General features: G+C 32.2%; 2 protein-coding genes across 2 annotated transcripts; one reads left to right on the top strand and one right to left on the bottom strand.

Moving 5' to 3' along the window:
* Nucleotides 1-1010: 1010 nt before the first annotated feature.
* LOC11426744 (phytoene synthase 2, chloroplastic) lies at nt 1011-10652 on the top strand. Its single transcript, XM_003617315.4, has 5 exons — nt 1011-1347; nt 1956-2006; nt 2983-3155; nt 9260-9495; nt 10192-10652. Exons 1-5 carry the CDS (start codon nt 1011-1013, stop codon nt 10559-10561), a joined length of 1167 nt encoding a protein of 388 aa, XP_003617363.2. The 3' UTR covers nt 10562-10652.
* An 840-nt stretch (nt 10653-11492) lies between these two features.
* On the bottom strand, nt 11493-15349 carry LOC11424081 (BTB/POZ domain and ankyrin repeat-containing protein NPR1). The gene is made up of 5 exons (XM_003617314.4): nt 15039-15349; nt 14081-14697; nt 12693-13452; nt 12141-12329; nt 11493-12026 (listed from the first exon to the last, which is right to left on the bottom strand). The coding sequence occupies exons 2-5, from the start codon at nt 14642-14644 to the stop codon at nt 11755-11757; spliced, it is 1785 nt and encodes a 594-aa protein (XP_003617362.1). The 5' UTR covers nt 14645-14697; nt 15039-15349; the 3' UTR covers nt 11493-11754.
* Nucleotides 15350-17913: the final 2564 nt, after the last annotated feature.

The raw sequence follows: 17913 nt of genomic DNA, 5'->3' as shown, positions 1-17913 counted from the left end.
TTTTTTCCAAAGCGACATATAATTTAGGACGGAGGGAGTAGAAACTATACGTCATGGTAGCTTATTATTTCACAAGTTAATTACTTTGGTTTGCTTTGTGTAGAATATAATATAATGGATTGCCAATGATGTATAAGAATGTTAATAAGTACTGTCATAGGAGAATTCTTTAAAGAACTTAAAAAAGAAATTTTATTTTAGAAATACAAATCAAATATTAATTTGTCATGTGAGTTATAATCAAATAATATTGATTAGGAGAGATACTCATATTTATTGTTGGACACGCTTCAAATATGATAATTACTTTATGTGAAAGAAATCTAAAAAATCAAAATAAAAACCATAGTCACAACTATGATTTTAATAATCCGTTAAATATTATACAACTCATTTCAAATTAGGGTTCAAAAATTTATAGAAGTTTAACGTCAAGGCATCTTGTAGTGTGACCAAAGGGAATATGAGTCCAACATTTCATCGTGTGATGATGAATATAAACATTACATAGTAAAAGTTTACGACTCTGAATCTAAACATAAGTAGGCCATGCAATTAATGCATATAACAAAATGACATCAATTGAAGCCATCCAAGCATGACCACATCTTTTCAATAGGAAAATATTGGACCACATGCAGATGCAAGGTAACCCTTTTTTCCGAGTCAATGTAAAATAAAAAAATAATAAAAATACCCGAAATTGAGACATAAAAACAAACAAGTTGATCAAGTTTAAGATTACAACACCACTGTCCATACATTTTCACACGTATATGCTACAATTGAACACATAAAATAAAAGCTTATATAAAAAAAAAATGATGAACGCATAAAAGCCTTACAATCACATATTTTTTTTCTATATATCTTTGAGAACCATCGAGATTAAAAAAAAAGTGCAGCTTCTGAAAAAGACTTTTCAAAGTTTCCTAACTCATTCTTTTCTCCCTCTCTTTTTTATAGTGTCCACTAAAAAAATTCTTCATTTCAAGAACAATTTCCTAGAGATGTCTAGTGTTGTTGTTAGGGTGAATTGTGATGCAAAATCATTTGTGGGTATATCTAGAATTGGAAGAAGAGAAAGGAGTGTAAGACTGTGTTCTAAGGTAAGGTTTGGAAGTGGGGGTGCAGTGGTAGCAGAACCTTCAAGAAGTTCAGAGGAGAGGGTGTATGAAGTAGTTTTGAAGCAAGCAGGTTTGGTGAGAGAAGAGAAGAGGGGTGCAAATATAGAATTTGATTTTGAGAAAACAATTGAAGGTGATTTTAGCAATGGAGATTTATTGAATTCTGCTTATGATCGGTGTGGTGAAGTTTGTGCTGAGTATGCCAAGACTTTTTACCTAGGTATTTTTCTTTTATTCTCATTTCTCTATGCCACAATATTCAATTGAATTGAATTTAATCCATTTTTGGTAAGTTTCATTGTGGGCTGAATCATCCACACATAGGCAAGAATGAAGAATCATTATCTCATTTCTGTTTTATTTTACAAAAGAAATTGTTTCTATTTACATGTTGTTTTAAAAATTAATATTGCACTAATTAATTTTTAAAAAATATACTCAAAAGAGCTTCTCATTTAAAGAAATTTTTAGATTTTTTTTTTCAATTCTCATTTTTATATATTTTTAACAAACATATAAATATTTAAAAAATATTTTTTTTGTTAAAAAACCGTTTTTTTTCACACAAAAAACGTAACAAACAAAAGAGCCGCAGTGAGTTGGATTGAAAAAAGAAGTTAGTAATATCACGACGATTACTTTTCTCACATTCATTGTTTCTTAAAAATACATGAAAATGATCAAAAACATTCCATCGATAGTTAGGTTCATATATTTATTGTTGATTTGACTCATCTTTCGAATTGGACGGATTTGGGTTTAGAATTGTCTAATGATAAGTACTATATTTATTGTTGATTTGACTCATCTTTCAATTTTACAATTTAGGTACACAATTGATGACACAAGAACGCCGGAAAGCTATATGGGCAATCTATGGTATGTAGATTAGATTAACATTCCAAATTAGAATATTATTTTTTCACCCTATTGCATTCTTCCGTCCACTCTAAAATTTTTAAAAATGCCTTTATGCATTCCGGATTTTAAAATTCGGATTCATATTTACTATTTTGGATTTTATAATCCGGACAATTCTATGTATAATCAGCCATCAGATTCTCTTATATTTCAGTAGTTTTGAGTTTTGCTTTTAAAAACAACAAAAAAACTAAGTAAAAAATGCTAAAAACCTATCAAATAAAATCATAAAAATAGCACCAAAAAATTCTAAAAATCAAATAAAACTAATACAAATTTTTTCGGATTTTTATGAGAATATGAAAAATTGGTCTAAACGATGGAATTTTGGATTTTGAGGGGCAGAGTCCCACAAGAAGTTCCTTCTAAGGGAGTCATGGTCCTTGAATTTTTTCTGATTTTCTGGGGAAATTTCGGAGCAATCTGATCAAGTAGTTCGAAAACCCAATTTTGGACTAAGAACAAGTAACAATGACCCAAAACAGAAGGATGAGAGTTAGGAAGATTAATATTGTTCCTAAAATGACTATACATATTACAAATATGTTTAGAATTTGTGATGATACAGTTCGGATTATATAATCCGAACTGTTTTACCTTGAAAAAGGGTGTTTAGGGGGTTTCCGAATTATGTAATCCGAAAACATCATGTAACACGCCCTATTTTTTTAAGTTTCCGGATTACAAAATCCGGAAAAATCCATTGCTCATTTTTTCACCCTTTAACAAAAGAAAACATCATTTCGGATTACATAATTCGGAATGCTCCGAAGATAATTTTGAAAAAAATAGGACGCGCAAGGAAAGGCATAGGGCGAGAAAAGTAATGCTTTCCAAATTATGATATCATCAACAAAAAATAAAACTAACATTCTAATAACTATTAAGTCCATTTTTTTATTTTTGGAATTGACAATTTCATTGTGCATTGCAGTTTGGTGTAGAAGAACTGATGAACTAGTAGATGGCCCAAATTCTTCACACATTACACCAGCAGCCTTGGACAGATGGGAGCAACGGTTAACTGATGTTTTTGAATGTCGACCATATGATATGTTTGATGCTGCTCTCTCACTCAGTGTCTCTAAGTACCCCGTTGATATTCAGGTACTACTTCACATCACATGCCCAAAATTTAAATTTCAACCTTAACAATATCGACATTGAGTCCAAATAAAGGTGTCAAATTTAACAATATCGATATTGTCTGTTAAGTTAGGCCTTACGGACCACATAATTGTCTTACTTTTAATAATTTATGTTGGAACATTGATGTGATGTTGGATGAAAAATTGAAAGATTAAACACCAAATAAATATACTTTGATCTAATGTTGTGTGAATTGAAAAAATAGAGTGTGGGGGTCCAGCATAAAATAGAACACACACATTAAATTGTGGTATTTAATTTTAAATACTTGATAGTGATAAAAATAATAGTAATTATTATTTTATTCGAGAATATCACTTTCCATAAATTTAGCTTATGGTAGTTGTGATAAGAATAATAATTTAATTATTATTATATTTCCTTCATTCAAATCCAATAGTTTGGTTCCTCCACTTTTGTGGATTTGTTTATTTTGATCCTATCCACAAGTGTTGTTGAACTGATTAATGGATAAACTTCATTTTAATCTTATCCACTAGAGTAACTGTTGTCGCAATTTTTGCTAAAACAGTTACAGAATCTCTATATAAATAGAGGACTCCACTCAGTTCAAAAAACACACCAAAGAATTTTATCGAGTTGTCGGGAACTCTTTCTCTCTTCTCCCTTGACTTGTGTTGACGAGTCTTTCTTCTCTTCATCTCCTTTTTCTGTCCCTTCGGAATAAAGAGTGTTCTTAAGACCATAGTCCCTATTCGGTTTAAATGTCCCTTCGGAATTAAGAATGGTCTTAAGTTCATAGTCCCTTCGATATTTTTATGTCCTTCGGAATAAATAATAATTTAAGATCATAGTCCCTTTTCGGTATAATGTCCCTTCAAAAATATGAATGATCTTAAAATATATTCTTCTTCGATTCTTGAAGAAGTTAGACGTTAGAATGGTGTAAAACCATATTTGAGTGATCATAGTATCATAGTTGGAGAAGTTAATAATTAGAATGGTGGTAACACCATATTTGAGTGGTCTCAGCACCATATAGAGTGGTAACAGTGCCATATTAAAGTGGTTTCAGTATTAAAGAGTGGTCTTAGTACCATATTTGGAGGTGTAATTCTTGAACGGTTTTCTACAGTGCAGTAGTTAACCGCACAGTTGCAGCTGGACTTGTTTTATCCTGGAGGCGGCGTGGTTGATAGTCTGTCTTGCACAATTTTGGGCGGTGCCACGAAACGTCTTAAAGAGAGCGACCTGGTCGTGACTCAACCTAGTAACAACTTCGATAGATAATAGAATTTGGAAATCCAAATACTAACAGTTTGGAAATCCAAAAACAACAATTTTAAGACGTTTGGTACTGCTATGTCTACCGAAGAAGTTACTTGTTGAGCTTCAATTGTCCCTAAATACAAGAAGGATAAATCAAGTCATAGAATTACATCCTTCGACTGAAACAACAAAGTGCTTGTTGTAAACAACACTATGAAATTCACAATACGTTCTGTGAATAAATAACCTTAATTGGTACATGAATAGAACCCACATGTGTTGCTGCATCGTTTCTAATTTTCTACTGAATCCTTGACAATCGACAAAGATATAACAAACTACTTGAAACAACATATCAAGGTCGGTAAAGTATGGTGGTCAAGTATTGGAAAATTTGTGTACAGTGCAGTGGCAAATTATGTTAAGGTTCTAATTTAATTAAGTGTATGTTAGAAGCATCTTGGGCACTGTGTATGTTATATACATCTCGTGCCTTCTTTATCAAAGCTCGGCACATGAACCAAATATTTTGGTAAATTAATGTAACAACATTACGTCATCGAAAATAACTATATGCTAGAGCATCAATTTTGGTAAATGGATATAGACTCGAGCACTTAATTATTTTGTGATTTTGATCCTATAAGAACAAGTCAAGTGACTTGTACACCATACATTCTTGTGGAAAAAAGACTGCATCTTTGAGTAACTTTGACTTAATCTCAAAGTTATATAATTAGACAATTTTAATTTTTTTTTTACAGTCAAGATATATGAACCAAAAGTTCATATAAATTAATGTTTAGAGAATTGAATCTCTAAACTTAATAGATTATGATATGTGTGAACTTGATGGGACATAAATTAGAAATGATAAAATGATATTTTATCATATTTATTGATGACTGTGAATTTTGGAAAATAAAATTGATATGCTTGATATGCTCAATTTTTATAACGAAAATTGAAATTTATAGAGTACCCAAGTTTAAGAACAAAAATTCTAATTAAGAAATTTTGGAAGAAAAGACAACTCAACTTGTCTTATTTTTTGAACTTGGAATTGTGTGGACTATATTTAGATTCTGGACCCCAAGAGAGTTGAACTCACTAGTAGAGCCTATGAATGTATATTCATTGGGTATGCTATAAATAGCGAAACATATAGGTTTTATGACCTAAATGTTAAAGTGATCATAGAATTAAAAGACGCCGATTTCTATGTAAATATTTACCCCTTTAAACTAAAGAATAGTGGGGGCACTAGTGGGAGCACAACATTATCGGGGGAAAAATAAATTTCCTTCTAAAAATTAAGAACTAGTGGGGGCACTATATCTGATCACATTCATGTAATCAGAAATAGTTATGAAAACATCGTACCAGATGTTATAGAACCTCGAGGAGGTAGGAAAGCTAGAATAGCTAAAGAGTATGAACTCAGTTTATACATTGGAAGAATATCCATTAAGCCTTAAAGAAGTTATATCCTTATTGGATGCTGAATTATGGCAAGAAGCAATAAACGATGAAATGGATTTTCTAGAGTCTAACAAAACAAGACACTTGGTTGACTTGTCTCATAGTTGCAAACTAATCGGTTGTATTTGGATTTTAGGAAAAAGAACTAAAACCTGATGGTACGGTTGATGAATACAAGGCTCTCCTTGTAGTCAAAGGTTTTAGATAGAGAAAAAAATATAGTCTTCTTCGACATTTATTCACCAGTCACTAGAATCATATCCATAAGAGTACTAGTCCCTTTAGCCGCCGTTCATAACTCGATAGTACTCCAAATGGATGTGAAAGTTGCCTTCTTTATGGTGAACTAGAAGAAGAAGTCTATATTAAACAACCTAAAGGTTTTGTGATTCATGGACTAGAAAACAAGTTCTGTAAGTTAGATAATTCTTTGTGAGGTCTAAAATAAACTCTTAAGGAATGACATGAAAAATTCGACATTCTAATTCTATCGAATGAGTATAAAGTGAATGAAAGTGACAAATAATATTTTCACGATCATATGTCTCTATGAAGACGACTTGCTCATATTTGGTTTAAAGATTCATGTTATGAATTATATGAAATCATTGTTTATCAATAACATTGATAAGAAAGACCTAGACAAAGTTGAAGTAATTCTTGGTTTCAAGATTACTAGATCAGAAAAGAGAACTTTTCTGATGAATCTCACAAAGTTGAGAATATCTTAAGAAAATGTAATTCTTTGACTGTAAACTTGCAAGTGTAAAACTTTTCAAGAACACTTAAGTGTGAGCATCATTGGCAGTCTTTAGACATGCCATTGAATGTATTAGAATCGACGTTGGCCACGTCGTGAGACTTTTGTTCAAGTTTACTAGTAGACAGATGAGAAGCATTGTCATGCTACTGAAAGAGTCATGAGGTGCCTTAAGAAGATTATGACTCTAGGATTACATTATGAGAAGTATCTTATTGTACTTGAATGGTACAAGATACAAATGAGAAGTATCATATTGTACATTTTTTGAACAAAGTATCATATTGTACATGAGTGGTACAAGATAAAAAAAAAAAAAAAAAATTTTTGAACATCCTTCAGATGAGTTTCAAAGCGACTAGTGACTTCCCATTGAGCATCACTGGAGGAGTTATTTGTTGAAACAAATAATATTATGGAATGAATCTGAGATGAGAACACTAGACAAAACTAGTGAAGAAGCAAGTTGATAAGATGCTTGCTAGCTAAGAACCTTCAGTGGGTGAAACCGTTGTCCGAAGTGTTGATTTTTTGTGATAGTCTGCAGCTATTATAAAATTGAGAATCGTTACCACAATGGTGAGAGACGATAATTAAGGCACGAACACAGAATGATTAGAGAGCTCTAAAAGGAACGGTTAAAGTATATCGTGCACGTACGAAGAAAGAATCAGTCAATCCTTTGACGAAAGGAATTACTAGAAAGAAAGTCCTAAACACATCCAATAGGATGAGACTAATGCCCAAAGATCACAAGTGATGGTAACCCGACCTACATGATTGGAGATCCCAAGAAATAGGTTCAATGGGTAATAACAAGTCATGAGTGATAGAACATGCTATGAGAAAAATAAGAAAGCATGATTCCTGGAGTGACAGAAGGATGAGATAATAGAAACTCTTAATGAGATCTCTACTCTATGTGGAGTGGAGTACCTAGCTACAGGAGTACTCTTGATAGACTCACCTATGCGAATGTGGAACTTAGGCCGATTCCTATGGTATTCGGGGCAGAATACCTAGAACGTTCGTTAAAACTGGGATAGACGTGCAGGGCCATAAAACGCACGAGCTTTTAGAATACACCTTAGGAAAAGGTTTGTGTGTGGGTTCTATGTCTGAGATAGAGTTCAATGCTGTAAGCAACTCTTGTTAAATCAGAATATTATCCGCTATGCAAAGGTTCAAGTTATAGGCGACACCTTTGTTTATTAGCAACCTTATAGAAACATTTTGACGTTATTATTGAAACCATTTTTTAAATTCAAGTGGGGGATTGTTGGAACATTGATGTGATGTTGGATGAAAAATTGAAAGATTAAACACCAAGTAAATATACTTTGATCTAATGTTGTGTGAATTGAAAAAATAGAGTGTGGGGGTCCCGCATAAAATAGAACACACACATTAAATTGTGGTATTTAATTTTAAATACTTGATAGTGATAAAAATAATAGTAATTATTATTTTATTCGAGAATATCACTTTCCATAAATTTAGCTTATGGTAGTTGTGATAAGAATAATAATTTAATTATTATTATATTTCCTTCATTCAAATCCAATAGTTTGGTTCCTCCACTTTTGTGGATTTGTTTATTTTGATCCTATCCACAAGTGTTGTTGAACTGATTAATGGATAAACTTCATTTTAATCTTATCCACTAGAGTAACTGTTGTCACAATTTTTGCTAAAACAGTTACAGAATCTCTATATAAATAGAGGACTCCACTCAGTTCAAAAAACACACCAAAGAGTTTTATTGAGTTGTCGGGAACTCTTTCTCTCTTCTCCCTTGACTTGTGTTGACGAGTCTTTCTTCTCTTCATCTCCTTTTTCTGTCCCTTCGGAATAAAGAGTGTTCTTAAGACCATAGTCCCTATTCGGTTTAAATGTCCCTTCGGAATTAAGAATGGTCTTAAGTTCATAGTCCCTTCGATATTTTTATGTCCTTCGGAATAAATAATAATTTAAGATCATAGTCCCTTTTCGGTATAATGTCCCTTCAAAAATATGAATGATCTTAAAATATATTCTTCTTCGATTCTTGAAGAAGTTAGACGTTAGAATGGTGTAAAACCATATTTGAGTGATCATAGTATCATAGTTGGAGAAGTTAATAATTAGAATGGTGGTAACACCATATTTGAGTGGTCTCAGCACCATATAGAGTGGTAACAGTGCCATATTAAAGTGGTTTCAGTATTAAAGAGTGGTCTTAGTACCATATTTGGAGGTGTAATTCTTGAACGGTTTTCTACACTGCAGTAGTTAACCGCACAGTTGCAGCTGGACTTGTTTTATCCTGGAGGCGGCGTGGTTGATAGTCTGCCATGCACAATTTTGGGCGGTGCCACGAAACGTCTTAAAGAGAGCGACCTGGTCGTGACTCAACCTAGTAACAACTTCGATAGATAATAGAATTTGGAAATCCAAATACAACAGTTTGGAAATCCAAAAACAACAATTTACATACACAAAATAAATGACAAAATTGAAAAACAAAGCACAAAAGAAGAAAACTTGAATCTTATTTTTATGTGCTAGCTAAAATTGATCTTGTTGACATTGGAATGTTTATTTGAAATAGCCATTCAAGGACATGATAGAAGGGATGAGGATGGATTTGACAAAGTCAAGATACAACAATTTTGATGAGCTCTACCTTTATTGTTACTATGTTGCTGGAACAGTAGGTCTTATGAGTGTTCCTGTAATGGGGATAGCACCTGAATCCAAGGCTTCAACAGAGAGCATTTATAATGCAGCATTGGCACTAGGAATTGCAAATCAACTCACCAATATACTCAGAGATGTTGGAGAAGAGTAAGTTCTTTGAACTCATAAATATCATATAATTGAACCAAAAACTATATACTATTTCAATGATTCTCACTTTCATTTCTTTCCAACCCACCGAAACTAGGGTCTTATACCACCATAGACGCCTTAATGTTTTCCGACAACTCACATCTTTTTAGCCCACTATGAGACTAATCTTTGAGTCGGCTGCGAGACATCGATTTCTTTTTTTTTTTTATATGGGGTTGAACTACCTCTCAGATTGACTTCAAAAATTGAAATTAAATTCCTTTCTTCGGGAAGAGTGTTACCAACTCCCTGGCCATCATGTTGGTTTCTTAATACCTTCTAACTAAAGGGCTTCTCACATTTTGAATTTTTTTATTGATAGAAATAAATAAAAATAGTTAAATAAAAAGGTTTTCCTTTTCGTGATCGGTACTTAAACTATTTGAAATTTTTTAAATAAGCCTTTGAACATTTTTTTTATAATTAAATCCATGAATTTGTCAATACATTATAATTTTCCCATGGCTTTAATTAGGTTCATAAACTTTTTAAATTATTTGTAATCAATGATTATTGACAAGTTCAAATATATAATTAGTAATTACAAACTTTTTTTAGTCTAATTAGAATTCTCAAATAGTTCAACATGTAGTAAACTATTTAATTCAATTGTGCATTATTCTAATTGTTTCTTCTTGTTGAATATGATAGTGCTAGAAGAGGAAGAGTGTATCTCCCTCAAGATGAGCTAGCACAAGCTGGCATATCAGATGAAGACATTATGCGTGGAAAAGTAACAGACAAATGGAGAAATTTCATGAAGGGACAAATAAAAAGGGCAAGAATGTTTTTTGATGAAGCAGAAAAGGGTGTTTCAGAGCTCAGTTCTGCTAGTAGATGGCCTGTATGGGCAGCATTGTTGTTATATAGGCAGATATTAGATTCTATTGAAGCCAATGATTATAATAACTTCACTAAAAGGGCTTATGTCGGAAAAGTCAATAAGCTATTATCCCTACCAGCTGCTTATGGAGTTGCACTTTTAGGTCCTAAAAAGTTAACCAAATTGTTTATGAGATGATGTCTATTTTAATAATGTGTCTATGATTAGCAAGTGCTACTTTTTTTGTTTGAAAATATAGATTTTAAGATATAGAGTTATGATGTTTATACCTTTTTTTTTGAGTTATGATTACATACATCTCAAGTAACCAACATGTATAGAAGAGTAACACATTCATGAATCATTGCATGAAGTAGGTTTTTCCTTTGGTATTCCTTCCTCTACACTCATGAATTAGGTATTTTTCCGTCTTAACCCTCTGATTAAGTGAAAAGAGATTCTGATAATCTAAAATTCGATGCAAAAGTAAGTAAAAGTTAATCAATAATTGTTTCAATCAAAGTTTGAATTGGATGACAACATATTGTACAACCTTTAGATAAATAAAAAAAAAAACATGTGATTTTGGACTCAGATTTAACTGTCCTATACAGTCCAACATGTGTATGGTTGTGTGTGTACATGTGGGATTTTGTTTGTTATGTTACTTTTCTTTGTAGAGAGAGATGTGTGAAATGTGAATGTGAGTGTGCCCCACTCCTGTCCTTGGACTCCTTGATAATACTTTATTTTCTGTCCCTTTCTAATGGCAGCACACAATCAGCTGTTGCATGTTGGTAATTAAAAAACCTTCCAGTAAGGTAGGTGGATCCAACTTGTTCTATGGATAACAAATCTTACACAATATTTTATGAGTTTTTATATAGACTATTAGACAAATTATTCTGCATGATTCAGTTAATCTACCAAATTAGAAAACTTAAGCATTTTTTTCCCTTTTTCTATGTAATGGAGATGAGTCAGCAATCAGCTGACCTCACAAACAAACACTTTTTTAACTTTTTGTTTAAGAATCTTCATGGAAATTATTAGTATTATTAACAACCAAACAATGCCTAGTGACAAATCTTGTTATTGCAATGAAGTTTCTATATCCCATTGGAAGAAATTACAAAGCAAATTCCTAATTATATCCAATTGCAACTAAAATTGTGTGACATAGTTTCTAGGTAATAAAATTCCTTAATTATATTACATGATTATAAGCAAGTACATTGACTTAGTAAAAATATCTCATGTGCATTTGTAAAACAACTAAAGTAACATAGCATCTTATTAGCAAAACATGCTACTGTTGGCTACTTGCAAGTTACAACATTACATCAAAAGGCCAAAACTTATATAGCAACTACTCTTGAACAAAATGGACTTCATTTTCTCCTCACTTTGTGGTTAAGACTTTCCCTACGGGCTGACGATGATGTAGACGACAATGCAGATGAAAAACCTGATTGGTTATTTTCAGCCATATCCTTGTGAAATGCCTTCTGCACCTCATCTTTAAGTTCCATGAACCGCGCTTTCTTTGCTCTCTGCTCTTCTTCCGTTCCCTTCTCTAGGACAAAAACATCCGGCATATCATCGTCTAGATACTTATCAAGCACTTCAGAACAATGCGGAAAAAAACGCCTACCATTCTCAACTGCACACAGTTTAATTGGAGGAGTTTTAGTAACTTCAAAGCTATTTGACGATCATATAAAGATTATGGATAAACTATTATAAGCAAGATAATGAAAAATGCATTTGATCATACCTATTTTTAAAAGGGATTGTAATCTTAATTGGAGTTTTCTTGTTCTAACAGAAGGAGTTTCATTTAGATCTACTTCTTTTATATTGCCCTTCAAAGCTGTTGAACTTGCATAGCGTGGTGTTGAATCTGCCCCAGCATTCTCTATGGCTACCCTAGCCTCAGCAGGATAGAACAGCGTAGCAAATGCAACTGCAACATATGAAGAATGTAATTTTCTTGTCCATAATAAGCTTCCAAATTCAAAAGTTTCATGCAAATATTTTGGTGAGGTTCATATGCATGGATTGGATATTCCTAAAGTATAATAGCAACTAACTATGTGTTTGATTATGCGGTGACAAAAAATTAACATTTAATGAATTGATTCTGGCTAAAATTGAGTTAAATGTAAAGTGATTGAATTTTCGATAAATTTATGTAGGAGTGAATTGAATATTATATTCGATGCTAAAAATCAACTGTAGAGATAAACAAGTCAAAATCAATTCTACACCTCTAGAATCAATTATAAAGGTATGGATATAATTGAAGGAATGTGAAAAGGACAAATACCTCTATTTTCAAGGTAATCCAGTCTCATGTGTAAATCATCAGCAGTTAATTGTGACAAAACTTCCATGTTCACTGACATGGAACTTCTTCTCATCTCTCTCTCAAGTACATCAACACAAAGCCTATCCTTGTGAGACTCCTTCCCCGTCGCCGTTTTCTCATGATAATCCTTTCGCCTTGTCAATCTCTGACAAATTGAAAGAGCAGTTTGTCCATCAAGAGTGGTTTCTGATGCACAAGCTCCGTTTTTCAATAGTGCAACCAAAATGGATGGATCCTTTCGTCTTGCGGCAACATGAAGAACCGTGTATCCGCGAGGATTTTTAAGGAGAATATCAGCCAATCCAAGTGTAAGAACTTCTTGAACAACCTTAGAATCACAATATGCACAAGCATAGTGCAGTGCATAGGCATCATCAAGAGTCACACTAGATTCGTCTAAAAGAAGCTTCAGTAACTCGACGTCATCAGAGTCCAATGCCTTAAGGATTTTCCTGATACTCTTATCACTCACAATCACAGGTTCCACTTCCATTGAATCCGGTGTTGATTCCGGCAGAGATTGGACTCGGAGGGATTTGATTTCAGTCACAACTTCATGAGGAAGTTCTCTTTCCAAATATATGATTTCCATGTCAGACCTTGCTACTCTCTGAATGCAATGAGAGAGAAGTTGGTCTTGTTTGCAGTGATGTGCAGCCATTAGAATTGGAATGACATCTTCTACAAGAGCCTTGTCAACATAATTTAGGAGACACCTCTGCATCAGTAAAGAGATATTTACATTAGATTAGTTCAAAAAAGACTCAAGTTTTTCTTTTTCTTCTGGCCTATTCCATGTAGCACAAAGGAAAAGAAAGAGATTTCTTTTGAAAATTATAGTATCAAGTCTTGATAGATACACCAAAACACAGGAAAACATATTTGGATTGTCAAGCTGTGTGAATGAGGGGAATTGCTGACTGAAAAATGTATAAATAAAATGAGGTGATGAACTACTCAAAATGTATAAATAAAATGCCAATCTGCTGTTGCTTATTAGTCTAAGCTAAGCTTTGGAACTACTCAAATAGTGAATGCTTTACGTAGTTTTGTAGGTCTTTTGTTAGAGCAACAACCCTAGATCAAAAGCAAACAGATACGAAAAACGCAAACAGAGAACAAACAAGATTTGATCACAGAATTCAGCCAAAATGCCTAGGTCTCCCGACTACAGAGCAGCTGCAGTACCTTTCTATTATTCAAGCTTAGGATTTACATTTTACGGTCCATTTCACAAGATGGATCCTAAACTTGTCAGATTTCCTCTCTTCTACACAAAATATGAGCAATAAAAATAAAGGAGAAAGTACAAGAAAATGATGCTTAAGGAATTATAGTATTTATACCTGAAAAACTAAAGCGAGCTCTTTCATCTGAAAAGTGGAAGAAGCATACATAAGTTCCAAAGCAAAGTTAATAGCAGGACGACATGAATCATGAATACACGCTTCATCAACACATGTTGTCACTTCTGGTGGTGGAGCCTTTAACTTTCCAGTATACAAATAATGCAAGAAAACAATGAAAGCTTCATATCCAACACTACCATAAGGCACCAATTCTTTCATGAGATACCTTGGCTTTCCCTTTCCATCCTTAACTTCTCCATCTTTTCCTTTCTTAAAAAGTTCATGAAAAAATTGACTTCGTGAAGCCAGTATACATCGATGAATACCGACCGGGATTTCTTCAACAAGAATCTCAGCATCACAATAATCATAATCAACATCACTCAATAACTTCTCAAGGCTTCCACTGAGCTTATTCAAACTCACAATTTCAGTATTTGCCATTGCCACATGTTCATTGTTGGTTGAGGAAGTTATGTTGTGATTATTACTTGAAGCATTTGATAATTGAGATGATACAAAACTCAATGATGATGATGCTTCATTTGAATTATTATCCATGACCTCAAGTAAATCAAAGGCTTCAATTGAGTCAATGGATTGGTTGACTTAATCTTGAACCAAAAAACAAAGAAATCAGATTCATACCCCTTTAAGGAAACAAATCAATGCAAAAGCTATAACAACATATTCTAATTCTAGCTAAACAAAGCTCAAAACTCAAAAGAACAAACTTTTTTTATAAAGAACTTTCTCCACAATCACTTGTACTTCAAGCAACAAAAGTCAGATTCCAATCATTCCATGAAACAAAAACTAACATTTACTTAATACCATTTTGGTCCATTTGATGACCCATTAAATATATTCAAGATTAAGAATGAAAAGGTTAGACTTTAAGCACTTAAATGAAATTTAATGACCTTGGTAAGAGATTAAAAGAAAAACTACATACATGGTCACCCTTTGATTTGAGATTGAAGATGAAACCACTCAAAATAGCAAGCTTGTGAGAGAAACAAATCTTGAGGAACAGTAACAAGTTGACCCTGAAGCTTATAAAAGACTTATACAAAGATAGAAATATATGGATAGTTTTGCACCAAGAATGTTTAAAGGATTCTAAGTCCATTCAACCAAAGAAGCCATGACCAAGAAAGGAAAGAGAAAGTGAGACAATGAACTAAGGTTGACCCAACAAAATGATGAGAGAGATTGTTTGGCCAATGATGTTGGTAACTGAGTCTAATGGGTTACTTTAAAGGGAAAGAAAACTTGGAACTATATATGTGTTTTATTTTATTTATTATTCTCACAATTTTCTCATGTATGTTTAATTAAAGTTTATAGTATAGTATATAATTATTTTTTTTGTTTAAAAAAAAGCATATAATATTTTTATGTCCATGTCAATGTTTATCAGCATAAGTTTTTATTTGGAGTGTATGTAGTGATAGTGATTGATTGCATGCACTTAGTTATATCTAGGTTGTTCCATTGATATTGAACGGTCCAGATTTTGGCTATTTTAAATTAAGAATATTGAATTTAAATTTTTTATGATTAGATATTGATTAAACGGTTCAGATGTTATTGAATGCATGCAGTGATATGGTTGTGACCGTACACATATGTGATTGGAAAAGGGGAATGAATCTAAGCATAAAGAAGCTAAATCTATTAGTGTACGGAAAAATGTTATTTAATTATTTTTTTTTGAAAGAGGAAAAATGTTATTTAATGTAATGTCCCTTTATTTACCTTTCATATTTGGAAAAAAAATATTCTCAATGTCTATGTTTGTCTTCTATGGGTATGAAAATGCAAACACAAATGCTTGATGGTATATATTAGCTTTCTCTCCAAAAATAAAAAAAAAAATCGAAATATATATTAGCTTGTTTTTAGATATTGAGAAGAAAAAAAAAACTTGTGTTCAGATGGACCGGCTATATAGTTAAAAATGCCTCTTGATTAAAATCGATTATTGATGTCTCGACTACATGAATACAAGATCTTCTTATAGTAGGGATTTCAAATTTGTGTTTAGATTTGCGTTGTAGTTATAATTCTTGCTTTTTTATGACTAAAACTTCAAATTAAATTTGTGTTTGAATTTTGCGTTCTATTTTGGACTCTTGCTTCTTGGTGCTATTTTAATGTAAATATACTGAAGTTACAAATTCAAGCTTTTGATGGTTGCATGTTCGAAGGGATTCACCATGGTTTCATATGTAAGCTCGCGCTTATGACGCATGTGGGTTGAGAGGGATTCATACCTACTTGTTCCAAATGTGTGCGTAGAGTTTTCTTATCTAAAAAATTTAATTTTTAGAGAAGAGAATTTTGGAGAGCTAAGTATATATTTTAGCATATATATATTTAAGGGAAAAAGAAAAGTTATTTGTAAAAGGTCTAACACACAAAAAATCACGAATTGAAAATAATCTTTGAATGTAATATTTAGTTTAAATTTTTTCTGACTGGTTTATTTCAAAAATATAAAATCGGTTGTCCAGGTGTATTTGTAGTAAATTGTGCTTTATTTTCATCATGCTATACAACAATTTGCGTATGTGAAGTTTTAAAAAATTAAAAGAATGACATGATAAATGATCATATATCATTTTTTATTTTAACAAAAGATGATCGTATATCATCTCCATAACACCTTAATTTATCTTTAAAAGTAAAAAAGGAAATTAATCATTTTTTAGAAAGAATTAATCAATATATGAATTATCACGTTAAAGTGGAACATTATTGTTCCGTTTGCTCGTCTATTTATGTTAAGATGCTATTTTGAAAAATATGTTTGATGATTCTCCGATGTAAAAATAAAATTTATTGGATTATTCTTCAAAAATGTTGATGGCTTTCACTGGCACAAGAATTGAATCTTATGGAGGTATTTTTCGAAAAGCAAATCGATTATGTGGCCAGCATAAATTTGTTATTTATTTTTTTGTCAGATAGCATAAATTTTTTGTTATTACTATGATACTATCATGTATTTGGTTTTATGTGGTTAAAATTAGTTTGCAATGAATCATTTTTATAAGATATATGTGGACAAAACGAAATCATTTTAATTTTGTACGCGCTACTTTTGTCAAAAATTTGTACCCACTACTATTTTTAGTTGGATAAAAAAACACTATTCTGCATCATCAATGTAGTTAAAATGAACGTGCAAATAACAAATTTGAAAGGAATACTGAATATTGTTTGAGTCAAAAAGAAAAAAAGAATATTGAATATTGCGGACATTTTTGTTCTACAAATAAGGAACATGTCTGATTCTGAACCGTTAATATTGTTCGGATTTACTTCCAATTAGCAGCATCTGATTCTCAGAAAGCTTTTCAATTTCAACGTTAGTGCAGTAATAATGTTCCACATGAAAATTATTACTAGGAAATCATAACACATGTGACATTTTATATAAATGTAAAGTCACTGATGTCATGTCATGATCCATCCACGGGACTAATCAAATGGGTTTGGTATAAAAATAAAAAAATTCAAGTTTTTTTTTTTTTAACAAGCTGATGTCACGTTGCTTTATAACCAGTTATTGTGACTTTATGTAACCCAATATCTATAGTGCATCCTAAATCTCCAATGTCAAAGGATGAAATGAGAACTATAGTGCATCTAATCTAAGGAGGAAATCCATAAATGAATGCACAAAACATGAGACGTGTTAAAACAACTTTAGATTTTTTTACTCAAATTATATTGTTAGTATGATGAAGGTATCCAAGCAAATATATTCAATGCACAACCTACATATTACAAGAGTGAATGTCAAGTACAACTTTGATACT

Source organism: Medicago truncatula, chromosome 5 (genome assembly GCF_003473485.1).
Source record: "Medicago truncatula cultivar Jemalong A17 chromosome 5, MtrunA17r5.0-ANR, whole genome shotgun sequence".
NCBI lineage: Eukaryota > Viridiplantae > Streptophyta > Magnoliopsida > Fabales > Fabaceae > Medicago > Medicago truncatula.
The sequence above is the reverse complement of the archived record's forward strand: the minus strand, read 5'-3'. Positions and strand labels throughout refer to the sequence as shown.